General features: G+C 36.7%; 1 protein-coding gene and 1 long non-coding RNA gene across 2 annotated transcripts; both read left to right on the forward strand.

Annotated features, from left to right (window-relative positions):
• Positions 1 to 8544: 8544 nt before the first annotated feature.
• LOC112729156 (uncharacterized) lies at positions 8545 to 10770 on the forward strand. The gene has a single exon (XM_025779502.2). It carries the CDS (start codon positions 8545 to 8547, stop codon positions 10768 to 10770), a length of 2226 nt encoding a protein of 741 aa, XP_025635287.1.
• A 1896-nt stretch (positions 10771 to 12666) lies between these two features.
• Positions 12667 to 15465, forward strand: LOC140177292 (uncharacterized). The gene is made up of 4 exons (XR_011869110.1): positions 12667 to 13271; positions 13354 to 13501; positions 13613 to 13773; positions 15251 to 15465. It is a non-coding gene; the product is annotated as an uncharacterized lncRNA (long non-coding RNA).
• Positions 15466 to 16449: the final 984 nt, after the last annotated feature.

The raw sequence follows: 16449 nt of genomic DNA on the forward strand, positions 1-16449 counted from the left end.
CAGAAAATGCTGATGTGTCAGGCTCAGAAATGGACATAGATTTAATTGTCTCTAAATTCAAATTAGTTAGGGATTTATTTATCTTTATTCTTTAAACAATATCTTTTTTAAAATTTTTTATTCATTATATTAATATTTTTTTAATAAATTATTAAATATATAATATAATAAGTACAAATTAATTAATAAATTATTCAAATTTAAAATATCATTTATTATGAATAATTCTCAAATGTAATTTTTAAATATATATAAATAATAAATATTAAAATTCGATTAATACATTAATAATAATAACTCTATGATATATTATTAGTATTATAATCTAGATAATTTTTACAATAAAATAACGTTATTTGATATATAGTAAAAATTTTTTGAGTAATAACAAATTTAACTTTTTTATCTCTTTAAACTAAATTAATAGATTAATAATATTATTGATGTTTTGAGTTTGTTGAGTTTATGAATGGTCTTCGTAATGTGTGTGTGTATGTTTTATTTCATTTAGTATTATTAGCTTATTCATAGTGTATTTTAGTGTTATTAATTTAGTTTAAAGAGAGAAAACAAATTAAATTAAATTTGTTATTACTCAAAAAAATTTTACTATATATTAAATAATATATTTATTGATTTTTATTTTATTGTGAAAATTATCTAGATCATAATACTAATATTATATCATAGGATTATTATTATTATTAATGTATTAATCATATTTTAATCTTTATTATTTATATATTTAAAAATTATATTTGAGAATTATTTATTTAGTTTCATAATAAATGATATTTTTAAATTTGAATACTTTATTAATTAGTTTGTACTTATTATACTATATATTTAATAAAATATTGAGAAAAGAATATATAATAATAAAAAATAATTTAAAAAAGATATTGTTTAAAAAATAAAGACAAATAAATCCCTAACCAATTTAAATTTAGAGACAATTAGGTCAATGTCCATTTCTGAACCTGACGCGTCAATGTTTCCATTTAGAGTTAACAAAAAAACACCTACAAGTACCGCATTATATCACGAAAATAAAAACAAAAATCGAAATAGATCATTTTTATTGTGAAAAATCATATTGTTATTATGAAAAATGGATAAAAGTCGAATTGGTAGTTTACTCTAAACTTAAACTTACGAATCTAAATAGGTCAAGTAATCTTCATTATTCTCGTAGAGAATTCAATTAGCGTGCTACTTTATTATATTATTTTAACTCATTTTAATTGAAAACTAAAACTATATTCAATTACTCTAATAATTATATTCACAAGCCACACACACAAATCCACAGGAGAGTGTGTTTGACATGCAAGTTACTTTATTTTGATCTCTTCTTTAATGTTCAATGTCCATTACTATTTTGTAGTATTCAATTCAACCTTTCAGTCTCCAAACTAAAAAGTCAAGCTAATTAAATAAATTTTTGAACCGGTGTGATAACACAACAAGAGTTTCAGCCCCATTTAAAGATGCTGAGAAAGGTTGAGGAAATAAAGAGGTTAGACCAAAATTAGTAAATGAAGGAGAAATTATCAAAGAGAGTAAAAAAAATTCTAAAATAAATGAAAGACTATACTAATTGATGAAATGTACAGTAAAAAATTATATTTGGGAGGTAAAGTGACTAGTTTATTAGAATGAGTAGAACTTATGATAAAAAGAAAGAATAATAGAATTGAGGAATAATCTAGAAATTATTGTGAGATCTATTAGGAGTTTCTCCTTCAATTCGAAGGAGAAATTTTTATAGAAGTCATCAATACATAATCCATTTATTCATTTATTCCTATAAATTGTTTCTTTTATACATTTGAATTCACATACAAATTATTATACAATTTTTCTTCTTATATAATCAGAACCAACATTTAGTACTTTCATAGAGAGATTCCGGTATGGAGTCTCGGATGAGCTCACCCGTTCACAAATGGAAATTGTCATCTTGCAACAAAGTCACATCGAGTTGAACAACAAATTTATGTCCAATGACAACCGATTGTCTACCATGGAAGAGGCCATGAAAGAGCTCAATGTTACATTAAAGAGAACTCTTAAGTTGAAGGAGGCCAAGTGTGACTCACCCTGGGAAGGGACTCAAGTGTCATCGAGATCGCCAATTCAACCCTCACTGTTGACCTTGAAAGGGATGAAGGTTGAGCTACCTTTGATCGATGGTGATGGATTGGAAGAGTGGGCATTCAAGGTCCAAAAATACTTTAAGTGGTATGTGGTTCTAGAAGATATGAGGGTACGTATCATCTCTTTTCATCTTACTGGACCTGCGTTAATTGGTACACATGGGGAGTCAATAACAATATTCAATATACTTGGGATTTATTCTTAGATGCATTAATTATTTGATTTGGTCAAAATATATTTTATGACTCTAATGCTGCTATTAAAGAGTTGAAGTAGGTGAATTCTGTTGCTGATATCATAGTCAATTTAAAGATTTATCAAATCAAGTGACTGGTTTAAGCGAAGATTGGTTATTTCTTTGTTTGTGGCTGGACTACAAGACTACCTCAAGTGTGAGCTACTCTTAGTTAAACCTACCTCTTATGTCACGGCTGTCTCTCTTACTAAACTTTATGAGCAAAATCACCAAGCAACTTCAAAGACCAACCCTAGAAAAACCATGAGTACCCATAACCCCAATCACACAATGCCTACTAATAGACCACAACCACCTAGACAACCCTTGAACCCTGTTAGATTGACACTCCAATCTGACCCTCTTACAAATTTAGCCCCACATAACCCCTAACCATCAAACTTTAACCAATATCACCCATTCAAGAAGCTTACCACAGCAAAAATCAAACAAAACGGGAGAAAGGTTTATGCTATTATTATGAGGATAAGTGGTCCCCACTCATCAATACAAAATAGCTTACTACTTACTGGTGGGAGAAGAAGAGATGCATGAAATCCTGTGAGAACCAGAACCAGCAGTGATTACACTAACCGATTCGGAGAAACCGATCATCATCCAGCCAACCCAACTAGAGATCAGCTTTAATGCTATGGTGGGTCAATACCAACCCACCACCTTTCGAGTGAAGGGAACATACTTGGGGCAGCTTGTTATGATTCTAATTGACGGCGACAACACCCACAATTTTGTCAAGGCTAATGTGGCTGATAAACTCAACTTGCCAATGCAACAAGTAATCCCTCCTTCGAGTTGAGGGAGAAACTTCTAGGATTTGGATTCTCTAAAGTTTGAATTTCACTTTAGAGAGTAAAGTGTGATCTCTCACCATTTATTTTATAGGTGGGACCAAAAATAAATATGAGAGAGAAATCATTCAAGGGTAGAAGATCAAACTTTACCCTCTAAAGTACAAATTTAAAATTTAGAGGATCCAAATTCAGACTTCTAATAGATTCCACAATGATTTTCGGATTATTCCCCAATTCTGGTATCCCTTCCTTTTATCATAAGTTCCACTCATTCTAACAAATTAGCCATCTCACCTCCTAAATGTAATCTCCTACACTGCACTCCATCAATTAGTATAGCCTCCCATCTATTTTGGAATTTTTCTCACTCTCTTTTTGGCCATCTCTCACCTCATTCACTAATTTTGGCCCAACCTCTTCACTTTTTGAACCCTTCTCAACATCCTCAAGTGGGCCTGGAACTCTTGCTATGCTATCAACCTCTTTCCAAGTAACCTCACTTTAAGTATTGGTTGGTAATGGAGACATTATCGGGTGTAAGGTCAGATGTGACAACATTCCCCTAGTGATGCAAGGCTATCAATTTAACATTGGTACCTATGTGTTAGACCTACAGAGTGCGGACTTTGTGTTAGAAGTGCAATGGTTGATGGCCTGGGGTATGTGACAACTCATTATGAACTTCTCACTATGCAATTTGTGGTTAATGAAGTTGCTGTGACCTTGCAAGGTGAGCGGCTCCTCCAATCAGAGGGAATTAGTAACAGAATGTTGCACAAGATAGTGACAAGCAAGGTTGTTGCCGGATTTTATCACTTGAAAGTGGTGGAAGAGGAAAAAGGGAAAGTCGAGGTACCCGCTCTGGTGGATCAAGTCCAACACATTTTAGAGAAATTCCGTCAGTTCTTCGAGGAACCCACCAACTTACCCCCAACTAGAGAGATTGACCACTAAATCACCCTTGAACTGGGAGTAAAGCCAGTGAACATACGACCTTATAAATATCTCCATTTTCAGAAGGAAAAAATGGCTAGAGGTAACGGAAAATCAAGTAGAACTAATATAGAAGTGTTCGTCATGGCAGCCTTCAGTCTTTCAAAGGCGCTGTCAGCAGCTTCTCTCCACTCAAAACCGTTCTTTTTTAACAAGTTAGTCAGAGGGGTTGCATGTTTAGCATAGTTGGAAACAAATTTTCTGTAGTAACCGGTCAGCCCCAAAAATCCTCGTAATTACTTCAGGGTGTTCGGGTTTGGCTAAGACAAAATAGCCTCAACCTTAAAGGGATCCACACTAACCCCTTGGGCACTCACTATATACCCCAAATTGTCGACCTGAGTTTGACCAAAGTGGCATTTAGATTTCTTGGCAAAGAACTAATGCTGAGATAGGACTGTGTGGGCAGTAGTTAAGTGAGAGAGATGCTCCTCCCATGATTTGCTGTAGATGAGAATATCATCGAAAAACACAACAACAAACTTGCATAGATACGGCTAAAAATGTGGTTCATAGTCGCTTGGAATGTAGAGGGAGCATTGGTGAGCCCAAACGGCATCACAACAAACCCGTAGTGTCCCTCATGTGTTTGGAAGGCTGTCATAGGAATGGCCTCCTCACTCATGCAAATTTGATGATATCCGGACCGTAAATCAATCTTAAAAAAATAAGCCACACCGAATAGCTCATCTAATATCTCTTCTATGATGGGAATAGAAACTTTATCCTTTATTGTAATCACATTCAAGGCACGATAATCCACACAAAATCTCCAACTCCCATCCTTTTTTTTTACCAGTAGCACAGGACATAAAGCGCTCCGACTCTCTCAAACCACCCCTGATTCTAGCATTTCAGCCACCAATCTTCACAGTGAAACGGATGCCTCGAACACAGGGGTGGGGGCGGTTTTGTCCCAACAGGGGCACCTTCTTGCGTATTTTAGCAAGAAACTCAATCATAAACTACGCCTCTCATCTGCCTACATGTGGGAACTCTATGCTATCACTCAAGCAGTGACGAAGTGGCAACATTACCTACTCGGGAGATGGTTTTTGATTAAAACTGATCACCAAGGTCTTAGGGAACTTATGATGTAGGTTATCTTAACCCCAGAACAGTAGTACTATATCTCTAAGTTACTAGGCTATGAGTTTGAGATAGAATACAGACCTGAAAAATTAAATCAAGTAGCCGATGCCCTGTCCAAGATTTTTGATGAAGAAGTAAGTGTTGAGCTGAGAGCTCTAACCACAGTTTAGTCATCGATTTGGTCAGTACTACACGACGCAAGAGAACATAATCCATCTACACGGGAATTATTTAATCAGTTTCAATAGGGGAAGTTAAATTCAGATTATGTACTACGGGATGGAGTTCTATTGTTTCAAGGGAAGTTGATCATATCTGACTTTCAAGGGTTGCAGAAATTACTCCTTCAAGAATTTCATTCTACTGATAAAGTTGGCCATGGAGGGGTGCCGAAGAGATACAAGGCGTTGGGGGAGAATTTTTTCTGGGCAGAGATGCGACCCGATGTGCAAAAATTCGTTGATCAATGCCCTGATTGTCAGATGACTAAATATGTACTGGCAAAATCTCAAGGGCTGCTTCAACCATTACCTATTTTCGCCCGACCGTGGGTAGACGTCACCATGGACTTTATTGTTCAGCTACCGAAATCTGTGGGATTCACAGCCATCCTAGTTGTGGTGGATCATTTTAGCAAGGTTGGACATTTCACAGCCTTGAAACCTGGTTTTATAGCTAAGGATGTAGCCAGGGCATTTATTGGCTCAGTGGTGAAATTGCACAGGTTCTCGACTTCGATAGTGAGTGATCGTGACCCTCTCTTCCTCAATCACTTCTGGAAGAACATGCTGGCATTTAGTGGTACTCGCTTGTTCTATGACACTGCATACCACCCCCATTCTTACAGCCAAACAGAGGTGGTAAATCAAACTCTGGAATAGTACCTGCGAGTCTTCTGCCATTCTCACCCTAAGCTGTGGCATTCATACCTCTCCTGGACTGAGTTTGTTACAATGGATCATATCACTCTTCCTTAGGCATGTCCCCCATGAGGCTCTTTATGGTTTTCCCATGGCGGGGATGCCAGAGTATATCAGGTACTTCTGAAGTGTGGGAAGTCGATGCGTTCTTGTAGACCCGGGAGGTTCTGCACCGTGAATTGGAGTTCCTTTTGAAACAGGCCCAGGAAAATATGAAAAAGAAAGAGAATCGTCATCGATGGTTAAAGGAGTTTCTGGTGGGGGCATAGGTTCTCCTCTATATCAAACCGTTCCGACAACAGACGCTGACCTTGCAACGTCACACCAAGCTCAGCAAACGGTTCTATGGGCCATTCCAAATTACGGAGAGAGTGGGTCCAATCGATTATCGTTTGGAGTTACTGCCAGCGTGCGCCTTCCACCCTGTTTTTCACGTCTTGGTGTTGAAGAAATTCAAGGGGGCGCCACCGCTTGAATTGCCGTCAGCTGCCGATCTCCCGATTCGCTGCAGTCCCGGCCTAGTGCGGTGCTTGCACGACGAACTCGAACATCCTCGGATGGAACACGAGTTGAACTGCTCATGGTTGGGAGGGGGTGCCAAGAGAGGAAGCTTGTTGGGTCGGGGTGTCTGACCTTCGTACCCTGTTCCCAGATGTAGACCTTGAGGGCAAGGTTTTAGTGGAGGAGAGCATAGTTGATAGCACAGCAAGAGTTTTAGGCCAATTTGAGGATATTGAGAAGAGTTCAGGAAGTGAAGAGGTTGGGATAGAATTAGTGAATGAGGTGAGAGACAGTCCAAAGAGAATGAAAAAAGTCCCAAAATAGATGGAAGACTATACTAATTGATGGAGTGCACAATAGGAGATTACACTTTGGAGGTGAGGTGACTAGTTTGTTAGAATGAGTGAAACTTGTGATAAAAGGAAAAAATAACAGAATTGGAGAATAATTTAAAAATCATTGTGAAATCTATTAGGAATTTTTCCCTCAACTCAAAGGAGGAGTTTCTATAAATTTCTTCAGACATCAATACACAGTCTATTCATTTATTCATTTTTATAAATTATTTCTTTTATACATTTAAATTCACATACAAATTATTATACAATTCTTTTTCTTCTTACATAATCAGAATAAACACGATACGCGTGCATACACACATATATAGTTATTTTTATAAAAAATATTTTTATATAAAAATAATATTATGAACCATTAAATAATATGATATATTTTATTAAGTTATCCAATAATTTACAATATTAATCTCTAACTTAATTTTTATTAATTACATGCTGATGTGACGTGATCATGTGAATTTTTAGTATTACATTTCCCGCCATACTTTGACCACGTGACATTTATAGTATTATAAATAATAGTTTTATGTGTAAGTGTAATTTTTTTTTGAGAAAAAGACAAATAGGTTCTTGACCTTTTGTCTGCAGACGTTTTTGTTTCTAACAATTGAAAAATACTTTTAAGTCCCTAACTTTTATAAAATTTGGACGGATCCGTCCCTCCATCCAAATGCCTCCGTCAGGGACTGATCCGTTCAACTTTTATCAAGGTTCAGAGACTTAAAAATATTTTTCAATGGTCAAAGACGAAAATGTCTGTGGGGTAAAAGGTTAGGGACTTATTTGTCTTTTTTTTTTTAATTAAAGATAGAGAGATTCGCGTAACTTTTAGATGAGTATTATTAAACTACTCTTTCACTTTAACTCATGACAACACTAAATAGACGATAGTTTATATATCCTCTTTAAGGAAGATATCATGGCTTTGATACCATGATAAAATTATGAAAAAATAATGAAAGAAAAAAAAAGGTGAAAAAATTTTATTGATTATTAATTGATTGAATTGTATTTGTAAACTATGAGGATAAAACTATATATATATATATAGTATTGTCTTATGAAAGATAAAAACAAATAAAGATAAGATAAGAACAATTAAAAATAAAATAAAATAAAATAAAATAAGATAATAAAGACTAAAATTATAATTGAATTTATGTATTCTGTTTAACTAAATTTATGGATCATGAGAATTTTTTATTATCGTCTTACATTAAAATAAAAGAATAGTTTAATACACTCGCAAACTAGTTGATAGAAAGATCTCAATAATCCACACAGCTGAAGCCAATACATGATATGAAAGGCACGAAGAAGTTTATGATTTGTTCCGTTTAGCATCATGAGAATCACGCCTGCCACTCCTAGCTACCTTCTAATTCTGATGATCAACAGAAAGAATCCCACGGCGCCGCCATATCACTGATTACATTCGCTCTATAAGTACAGTCAACACATTCAAAGAAATCATGGAGTCGGATAAAGAATTCCCAACCGAACTGCAATCCATAACCTTCCAGATCCTTAGCTCCAACGAAACCGCACATATGGAAGCTATCTTCTACGATCTCTTCTCTCCCGAACCTAAACCCAAACCTCACTCCGAAGCACTCGCCTTCCTCCAATGCTCCAAGAAACACCACCCGGATCTCCTCTTCATCAAGCTCTTCTTCCTCCTCCGATGCGGCGCCACCCGGCTCACGCGCGCCAACTCCGCACGCACCCTCCACCTCCTCAGCCAACCGGACATCTGGCCCAAACTCAAGCCCATCGCCCAGGCCAGCCTCAAGGCCCACTTCACAGCCTACCTCCAGGAAGAAACCTCCCTGCACGTCCTCAGGCTCGTTGCACCCGTCCTCGCCGAAACCCTTTCCATTATATATAAAGATCACCAACAACACTGGCCTGAGGTTCTTGACTTCTTATTGTCGTTTACTGCCTCAAACGACGACAAGTCCCGCGAAACGGCGCTCTTGGTTTTCGCCAATTTGCACAAAGACTGCCGTTTACGCGTTTCCAATGCGCTCCGCGGCTCAGTTCCCGTGCTCCGCACCTCGTTTATGGAATCGCTGGGATCATCCAACGCTGACATTCAGGTGGCGGCTTTCGGCGCCGTGGTGAGCCTCGTCCGTTTGTTCTCCGATCCATGCGTGTTCCACGAGCTCCTCCGCGCTATGATGGTGGCAGCTTTCGCTCTCCTGCATGGCTCCGACGGGAGCTATTTTCAGCGCGCTTTCGCGGAGATGGTGAGGCTAGTGATGGAGGAACCGGCCCTGCTGAAACCTTACGCGAGCGACATGGTAGTGGACGTGCTCCAGATCGTGGAGAGCGACGCAGGTTTGAGCATCGAGACGCAGCAAGCTGCGTTTGAGCTGGTGATGGCGATGACGGAGGTGGAGGATTATGCGACGGTGCTGAAGAGCCATAACCACCAGACTCTGGTCAGGGTTTTCATGATCCCGATGAAGATGCTGCTGTTCGTTGAGGACGAAGATGATAAAAAAGAGAAAGACGGGTGTGGTGTGTACAAAGTTGGATTGAAGTGGTTGAATCGGCTTTGCCTGACGGTTGGAGGGGACATAGTTGTGAACATTGGCTGTCATATTTTAAAGATTTTCTTGGATTCACAGTACTGGAAGAAGCGCCATGCAGGGATTGCTTTCCTCACTGTGCTTTCAAAAGATTTCTCAGACGAAATGGTGATGAGTGAAAATTTTCTAATGGAAGTTGTAACAAAATTTTTCAAGTCATTCCAAGATTGCCATGATCGAGTTCGGTTGGCAGCTTTTAGCTTTATGCAGATGCCTACAAACTTTGTCGAAGCGATGCATGTCCTCTATCATCATAGGCTTATGCATGCCTTTGCCGCTGCACTTGACACTACCCAGAACTATAAAGTCAAGGAACAAACAGCATCGGCAATGCTATTTTTTCTAAAGACTACTCTTCCAGACAGCTTAACATTGTACAAGAATGCAGATGTTATAATAAACAATTTTTTGTCAATACTTAAGGGTAAACAAGGTGCTAAGCTTAGAAGTATTGCTCTGGTAAGTCTCAACATAATTGCACAGCAGTGTCATGAATTAGCTCACAAGTATTGTGCGAGTTATCTTCCAATCTTACTAGAAGAATGTGAGGACAATAATTCTGAAATCAAAGAGGAAGCAACACGTGGAATTCGAATATGTGCAGAATTTGGAACACCTCATTTAAAGCCTCTTGTCAATAGGATACTGTCATATCTGAGTAGTGTTTTGATCAAAGAACCAAATCATTCAATTTCGGAGAATGCAAAAGTATATGATATAGCAGTTTCTGTTCTAGGAAGAATTTGTGAGTTCCATCGTGACACCATTGATGGCTCAAAGATTGTTCCTGCCTGGTTAAGTTGCTTGCCACTTAAAAATGATTTGATTGAGGCCAAACTGATGCATGAACAGCTTTGCTTAATGGTTGCAAGACTAGATAAGGATCTTTCAGGAGCTGGTAACCAAAACCTTCTCAAGGTTCTCGTAGTGTTCATTGAGGTTGTTGATAACGGTGACAAACTAGCTTCACCTCAAACAATAAAGCAGATGAACAATTTGTTGAGACAGCTTGGACGGAACATTCCTTGTACGGCGATTAATACAGTTTTGTTTTCTTTAAATGACCGGCAACGGGAACTGTTGTTGCCTTTCCTAGCGTCCTAGTATGTAGTAATGTAGTATCTCAATCATTTTAGCTTCTCTGATGGAAGGAAAGAAAAAAAAAATGTATAGTTGATTGAAATAGGGTCACTTGTTAAATTCATAGGACTCTATCTCACGAGACACTTATTTATTGTTGTAAGGTAAAAGAATGATTTAATAAATATGAAAAAATTATTTCATTTCAGTTCTAACAAATTGGCATATATAAGTATAATTAATAATATTACTTGTCAACATATTATTTTAATATCATGTGTCATAATATAATTTGTCCATATGCTATTTACTTATCATCTATGCATGTGAACTAGATTTCTTTTGTAACTTTGTACTAACCACATATTTTAGTTTGTGAAATTAGATGTCCCTAATCAAATTGGTTTCTAAATTAGTTTTTTTTTAATTTATTCTTTATAAATTCAAAATTTTAAATATTTTTTAAAATTATTAATTTTTCTTTTACTTTTTTACATGTTGATTAAATATAAATATCTTTATAAATATTTTTTTAGTTATAATTTTGATCATAAATTCTTTTCGCAATAATTCATTTTCTTTATATATCAAAAATAATATATATGTTGAGTTTAGAAAGTCTTATTGAACCATCATCCACATACTATCTAGAATAACCATCCGAGTACTATAGATAATAAACATCTTTCCAAAAAACTAAATTAATTTTGGGATTCACCAAGGATCGAACTTTTGACCTTTCGAATCTAGCGTTCTAACACCATATCATGATACCACTCATCCCAAAAACTTCAGCTAATGAGAAAAGGTAACATTAATGGTTATATCTCTAATACTCCATAAACCTCCATTATACACATTGTATAAGTATTCCATTGACTCCTCATACTTTCCCTAAATTGATTAATTAGTATTTCAGGATTGAAGATAATAATTATGAGGCTAATGGTGCTGATTCAGTCATATTAAGAAAGAATTATTTTATTAAAAGCAAGAATGGAGGAGAATTATATAATGGCTACCATCTGCGGTAGAAATAAATGTGACCATTATTAATTGAATAAGTATAGGGAGTTAATAGCCTAATCGTACAATGTGTACAATAAAAATTTAGAAAGTATTAAAAATATGACCATTAGTGTTACATTGTCTTGTCAAGTTACGTTTTTTAGATGAGTGGTTTCATGATATGGTATTAGGGTACTTTTTGGGGATATGTAGTTTTTGTACACTTAGACCATTGGCTCCCTAGTAGTACTCATAAAGATTTTTATTGCAACAGCTACGAAGAGCTGAATTATTATAAAAAGATATTCAAGTTTCAAGAAGGGACAGAGAAATACAAAAGATTCACCAAGTACGTGTACGTTTTAGTGATATTTGTAAGACTTCTAAATTTTTAAAAGTTATTAATTAATTATTTACGATGCATTATATTTATTTAAGACTGTATTTCGGAGATTTTTATATAAAAGTTGAGTAAACTCTTATTTTTTATTTAGAGTTCTTATAATTGAAAAATAGTGAATATTTTATATGCCTTAATTTTAAATATTTATATTTTTAACCTTATTTTATAAATGAAGGAGAATTAATTTATTTGTCTCCAATTTTATTGGATTAGCATTTAATCGAAACTAATTTATAAATTTGTAATTGAAAGGTATTTTAAAGATGGATATTTTATATTTAATTTAATATAATATCTCTTAATTTTATTAAAATTTAACAAAATTCTAATTTGCCCAAAAATTCCTAATTTCATATTTGTCCCAAATTAAACCCTAAATTCCCAAAGTATCACCCTAACCCCAATTTTCCTAACCCTAGCCGCCTTACCTCCTTCAGCCACCAAAGTCCCTTCTCTTCTCCCAAACACAGCAACAATTTATGGGAAAAAAAAAAAGAAAAGAAAAAAAGAGAGGAAAGGGATAACAGAGAGAAAGAGAGAACCGAGGGAGGAGGAGAGGAAGGCTGCGCCGGCGCCATGGGTTTCGCCACCGCCGCCTCATGGTCGTTGTGCTCGCCAGCTACCACTGCGCGCCATCCCTAAGCCGCAGCGCCATGGACCAGCCCCGTCGCCTTCGCCGTCGCTGACAAGGGGAGAGATGGAGCTCGCGAAGCAGGAGGAGAAGAGAAGCCATCGTCGCGCGTTGATTCCGGTTTCGCCGCGCCATCTCGCCGTGGGGATCGCGACCACCATCGCCGCCGAAGTCGCACGTTCGTTCCTGGTTGTGCCGCCGCCGAAGCTTCCCTCACCGCCGTCGATGCCAATCTGACCAGAAGAGAAGAGGGAGAACGATGCGAGGAGAGAGAAAGACAGAACGCATGCGGAGAGGGAGAAGGCGTCGCGGGGGGTTTCTACCGCGTTTCTGCCGCCGCTGCTTTCTCTGCCGTCGCCGTCTGTAGAGCTCACCGCCACCGGAGTCACGAGCTGAGGTGGGGGAGGAAGCCATCTTCTCTGTGTTGTTGCAGTCACCGTGCTGCTACTGCTACGCTTCGTTTCTTTGTTTTCCTTAGTTATTGTAAGTTATTTTTGTTTCTGAATCTCCACTGCTATTGTCCTGCTATTCGTTGATTGAGAACTTTAAGGCATTGATGTTTTAGGATTAAGCTGTTGCAGCTGTGGGCTGTGATGGTTGATGCTCCTTAAGAATTGTTGCTGCTGGGGTGACGGAAATTGCTACCGCCAGTTCTAACGTTGCTACCGTTTCTGCTGACTTGCCCCAATTCAAGTTCAATGTCACTGCCCTAGGTCTAGTCTTTCTCCTGACTCTGTTTCACTTTTATACTCTGAACTGCCCTCGTTTATTTATTTGTTATGATTTTAATTCCATTTTATTTTCGGTGTTGCCTTGGATTTTAGAGTTGTTTCTGCGTTTGATTCCATCAAATTCGATGTTGCTGTGAGTGTAATCGGAGTTGGTGATGCTGCCATCGCCCCGGTTGTGTTGGAATCGCCACTATTATTGTGGGTTTAGGCTAAACGGGACTGTTGTGTTAAAATTATGCGGTTGCGACATCGAGGTAAGGGTTTTTCTTAAAATCTAATTTATATTACAGAGTTGTGATAAATAGATATTAATGTGAGAGAACATATGCCTGTGATTATAATTGTCTTCTAAATGTGGTTGTTTGCTGGACTGAATGACTGATTGCGTGACTGCTTGAATAGTTTGTGATTGCTGAAAAGAAATTAGCTTGAAAGGTTACTTGGTTGATTATTATGAAAAATGACTTTTCTTGGTTTTGAAGCTATTTTTGATGATGTAAAGGAATTGGTTTTGGAAATGGTTTAATTTTGAGTTAGTGACTTTATAAATGATTTAGTATTTGAGCTGGTTTGATTTTAAAAAGAGATTTATTATGGGCACAGATTCACTTTGAAAATTATTTGATATTGGAACTAGCCGAATCTTGGAAAATGATTGAGGTTTTGAAAAGGTTTGAGAAATGTTTGGATGGGACCCGAAAAGGGTGGCAGAATCTGAGTTTTAGAGGAGATGCTGTCGAAATTTTATAAAATTAGAAGTTTCATTTGAAGTAGTTATTTTAAAAGGTTTAATTTTAAGCATTATATGATTTAAGAATACTTCATTTATCAAAGAAAAAGTTATGTTTTGGATTTCAAATTGTTAGTGAACGAAACAAAAAGAAGAATGATGAGGATTGATTTGAAATATGATTTTTGAATGAATTTGGAAATAGATATGGATTGACGAATGATGATGATATTGATGAATGATGAATGAATTATTTATATGGCTTGTGAATTTGAAATATCTGAGATACGAGGTTCTCTGGATTAAGTGCCGTGGCTTGCCACCACGTGTATCAGGTTGAAAACTCGATACTCTGTTGACCCTACGATGTAAGTGTGTGACTGGGCACTATATAAATTCCCGGGAATGTTACCCCCATTGAGTAATATTGATTATTTGAGAAAAAGCTATGCATAGACTCTTGGGGATGCACGTCGGGGGACAGTCTACGTACAATTCAGACTTGTCGGGTTGGCTGGATAACCGACAGATGAGCCTCATCAGCCATAGGACAGGCATGCATCATATGCATTTGTATGCTTTGCTTGGGTTTGAATTTGTTTTGGCTTGCCTAATTGTTAAACTGTTCTTAACCGCTACTTGAACTATTTGCTGTAACTGCTACCTACTTGTGCTTTCCTTGTCTGTCTTGCCTGTGTTTGTCCTGGCGTGCTACATTTGAGAATGAACCTTGATGCTGAATTAATGACTGTGTTGTTTGATTGTGTGGTTGGTTTCTGATTGAGATTTGCTTATGAGAAAGGAAAGACTTTGAATTTCTGAAAATGTTAAACACTGCTTCTTTGAAAAGGTTTTGAACGATTAGCTATATGATTTTAGAAGTATTCATAAGACAATGATAGTCACAGAATCTGAAAACAGTTTTCTTATTGAATATCTTCTTATGACAACTTTGAAACTCCGTGGTGAGACCGTGTGGTTAGGTTTTCACCCCCCTACAGCTTTACCTTTTCAGGAACCAGATGAAGAAGTATTAAGAAGAGTTAAACTGCGTTTGGTTTTATATGTTGCTGTATGAATTAGATTATTTTCTTCCCTCGTCTTTGTTATCACAAGTTTGTAAGAGGGATAGGAGTTGTATGTTTTGTATGTATATTATACTATAAGATATTATGTAAAGAATCTTGTATATGAATCTATGACTGCTTGTATTTTACATCTGATAAAGTATTTATTTTTCCGGTTTTTCAAAGAACGCAGCGGTACGACGTTGAGTCACAGGCTCCTATTTTAATATTTAGTATATAAAGTAGTCGTAATACTTCTTACTATTAGAGTGGCGCAGCCGGAAGCGTGACATTCTGGTAGTGAGGGTGTTACATTATGGTATCAGAGCAGTCTTTCCTGTAGAGCCTTGGGAATGGACTGATTATGCTTCAATTGCATACTCTGGGAGTATGTCATGTAGTAGGTCTTGTTTGAATAACGAGAATTAGAGTTTTATACACATGACGGTCTATTGATTAATGCCATTAGTCTTGCATTGCATAATTCCTGGTGTTAAGTTTGGCCGGCTTAACACTAGTAAATTATGTATATGGAAGCACCAATGGGTTATGATAGAAATATGCGAGTCATAGATAACGCGAGTTGCGGGTTTTGGGAGCGTTAGAAATTAATTCTTGAAGTTAGTTGACATGTGATCCTTATCCGTGATAGGTGTTAGTTTTACCTTTATAAGTTGCATTGGAAATCCTTGATTCAATGCCTTTCTTGAGATACGGTTTGATTCTCTGTCAAATTATATTTCTGACTATCCCCTAGATTCTTGATGTTATGATCCTCAATCTTACGTTCTTTTATAAGAACTCTGTACTCTAATTTAATTGGAATTTGCTTCGATCAATATATTATCTTTCTTGTTCTTGTTCCTAGCAAAATTTTCTGATTTAGATTCTCTCCTTAAGTTATGATTTGATATCTTGCCTCTATGCTCTGCACCATATGCGTATTCCTCTCTTAACATGCGCCTACTTATTCCTTAGGTTCTTGACATCACAGCTTTAGGTTCTGCATTCTTCTACTTAAACGATGTAATTTATCGATGAAATCTGAACCTGTTTTGTCGTAATACATACTATCCTATAAAGCCCTCTTGTAATTTTTGTTTTGGGTCTTCAAAGAAATTCTGGTTTGATTC

Source organism: Arachis hypogaea, chromosome 12, assembly GCF_003086295.3.
Source record: "Arachis hypogaea cultivar Tifrunner chromosome 12, arahy.Tifrunner.gnm2.J5K5, whole genome shotgun sequence".
Lineage (NCBI taxonomy): Eukaryota > Viridiplantae > Streptophyta > Magnoliopsida > Fabales > Fabaceae > Arachis > Arachis hypogaea.

What these genes read in the sequence shown, in the direction of transcription:
- LOC112729156 (XM_025779502.2), top strand. Translation starts at nt 8,545, where the DNA reads ATGGAGTCGGATAAAGAATTCCCAACCGAACTGCAATCCATAACCTTC.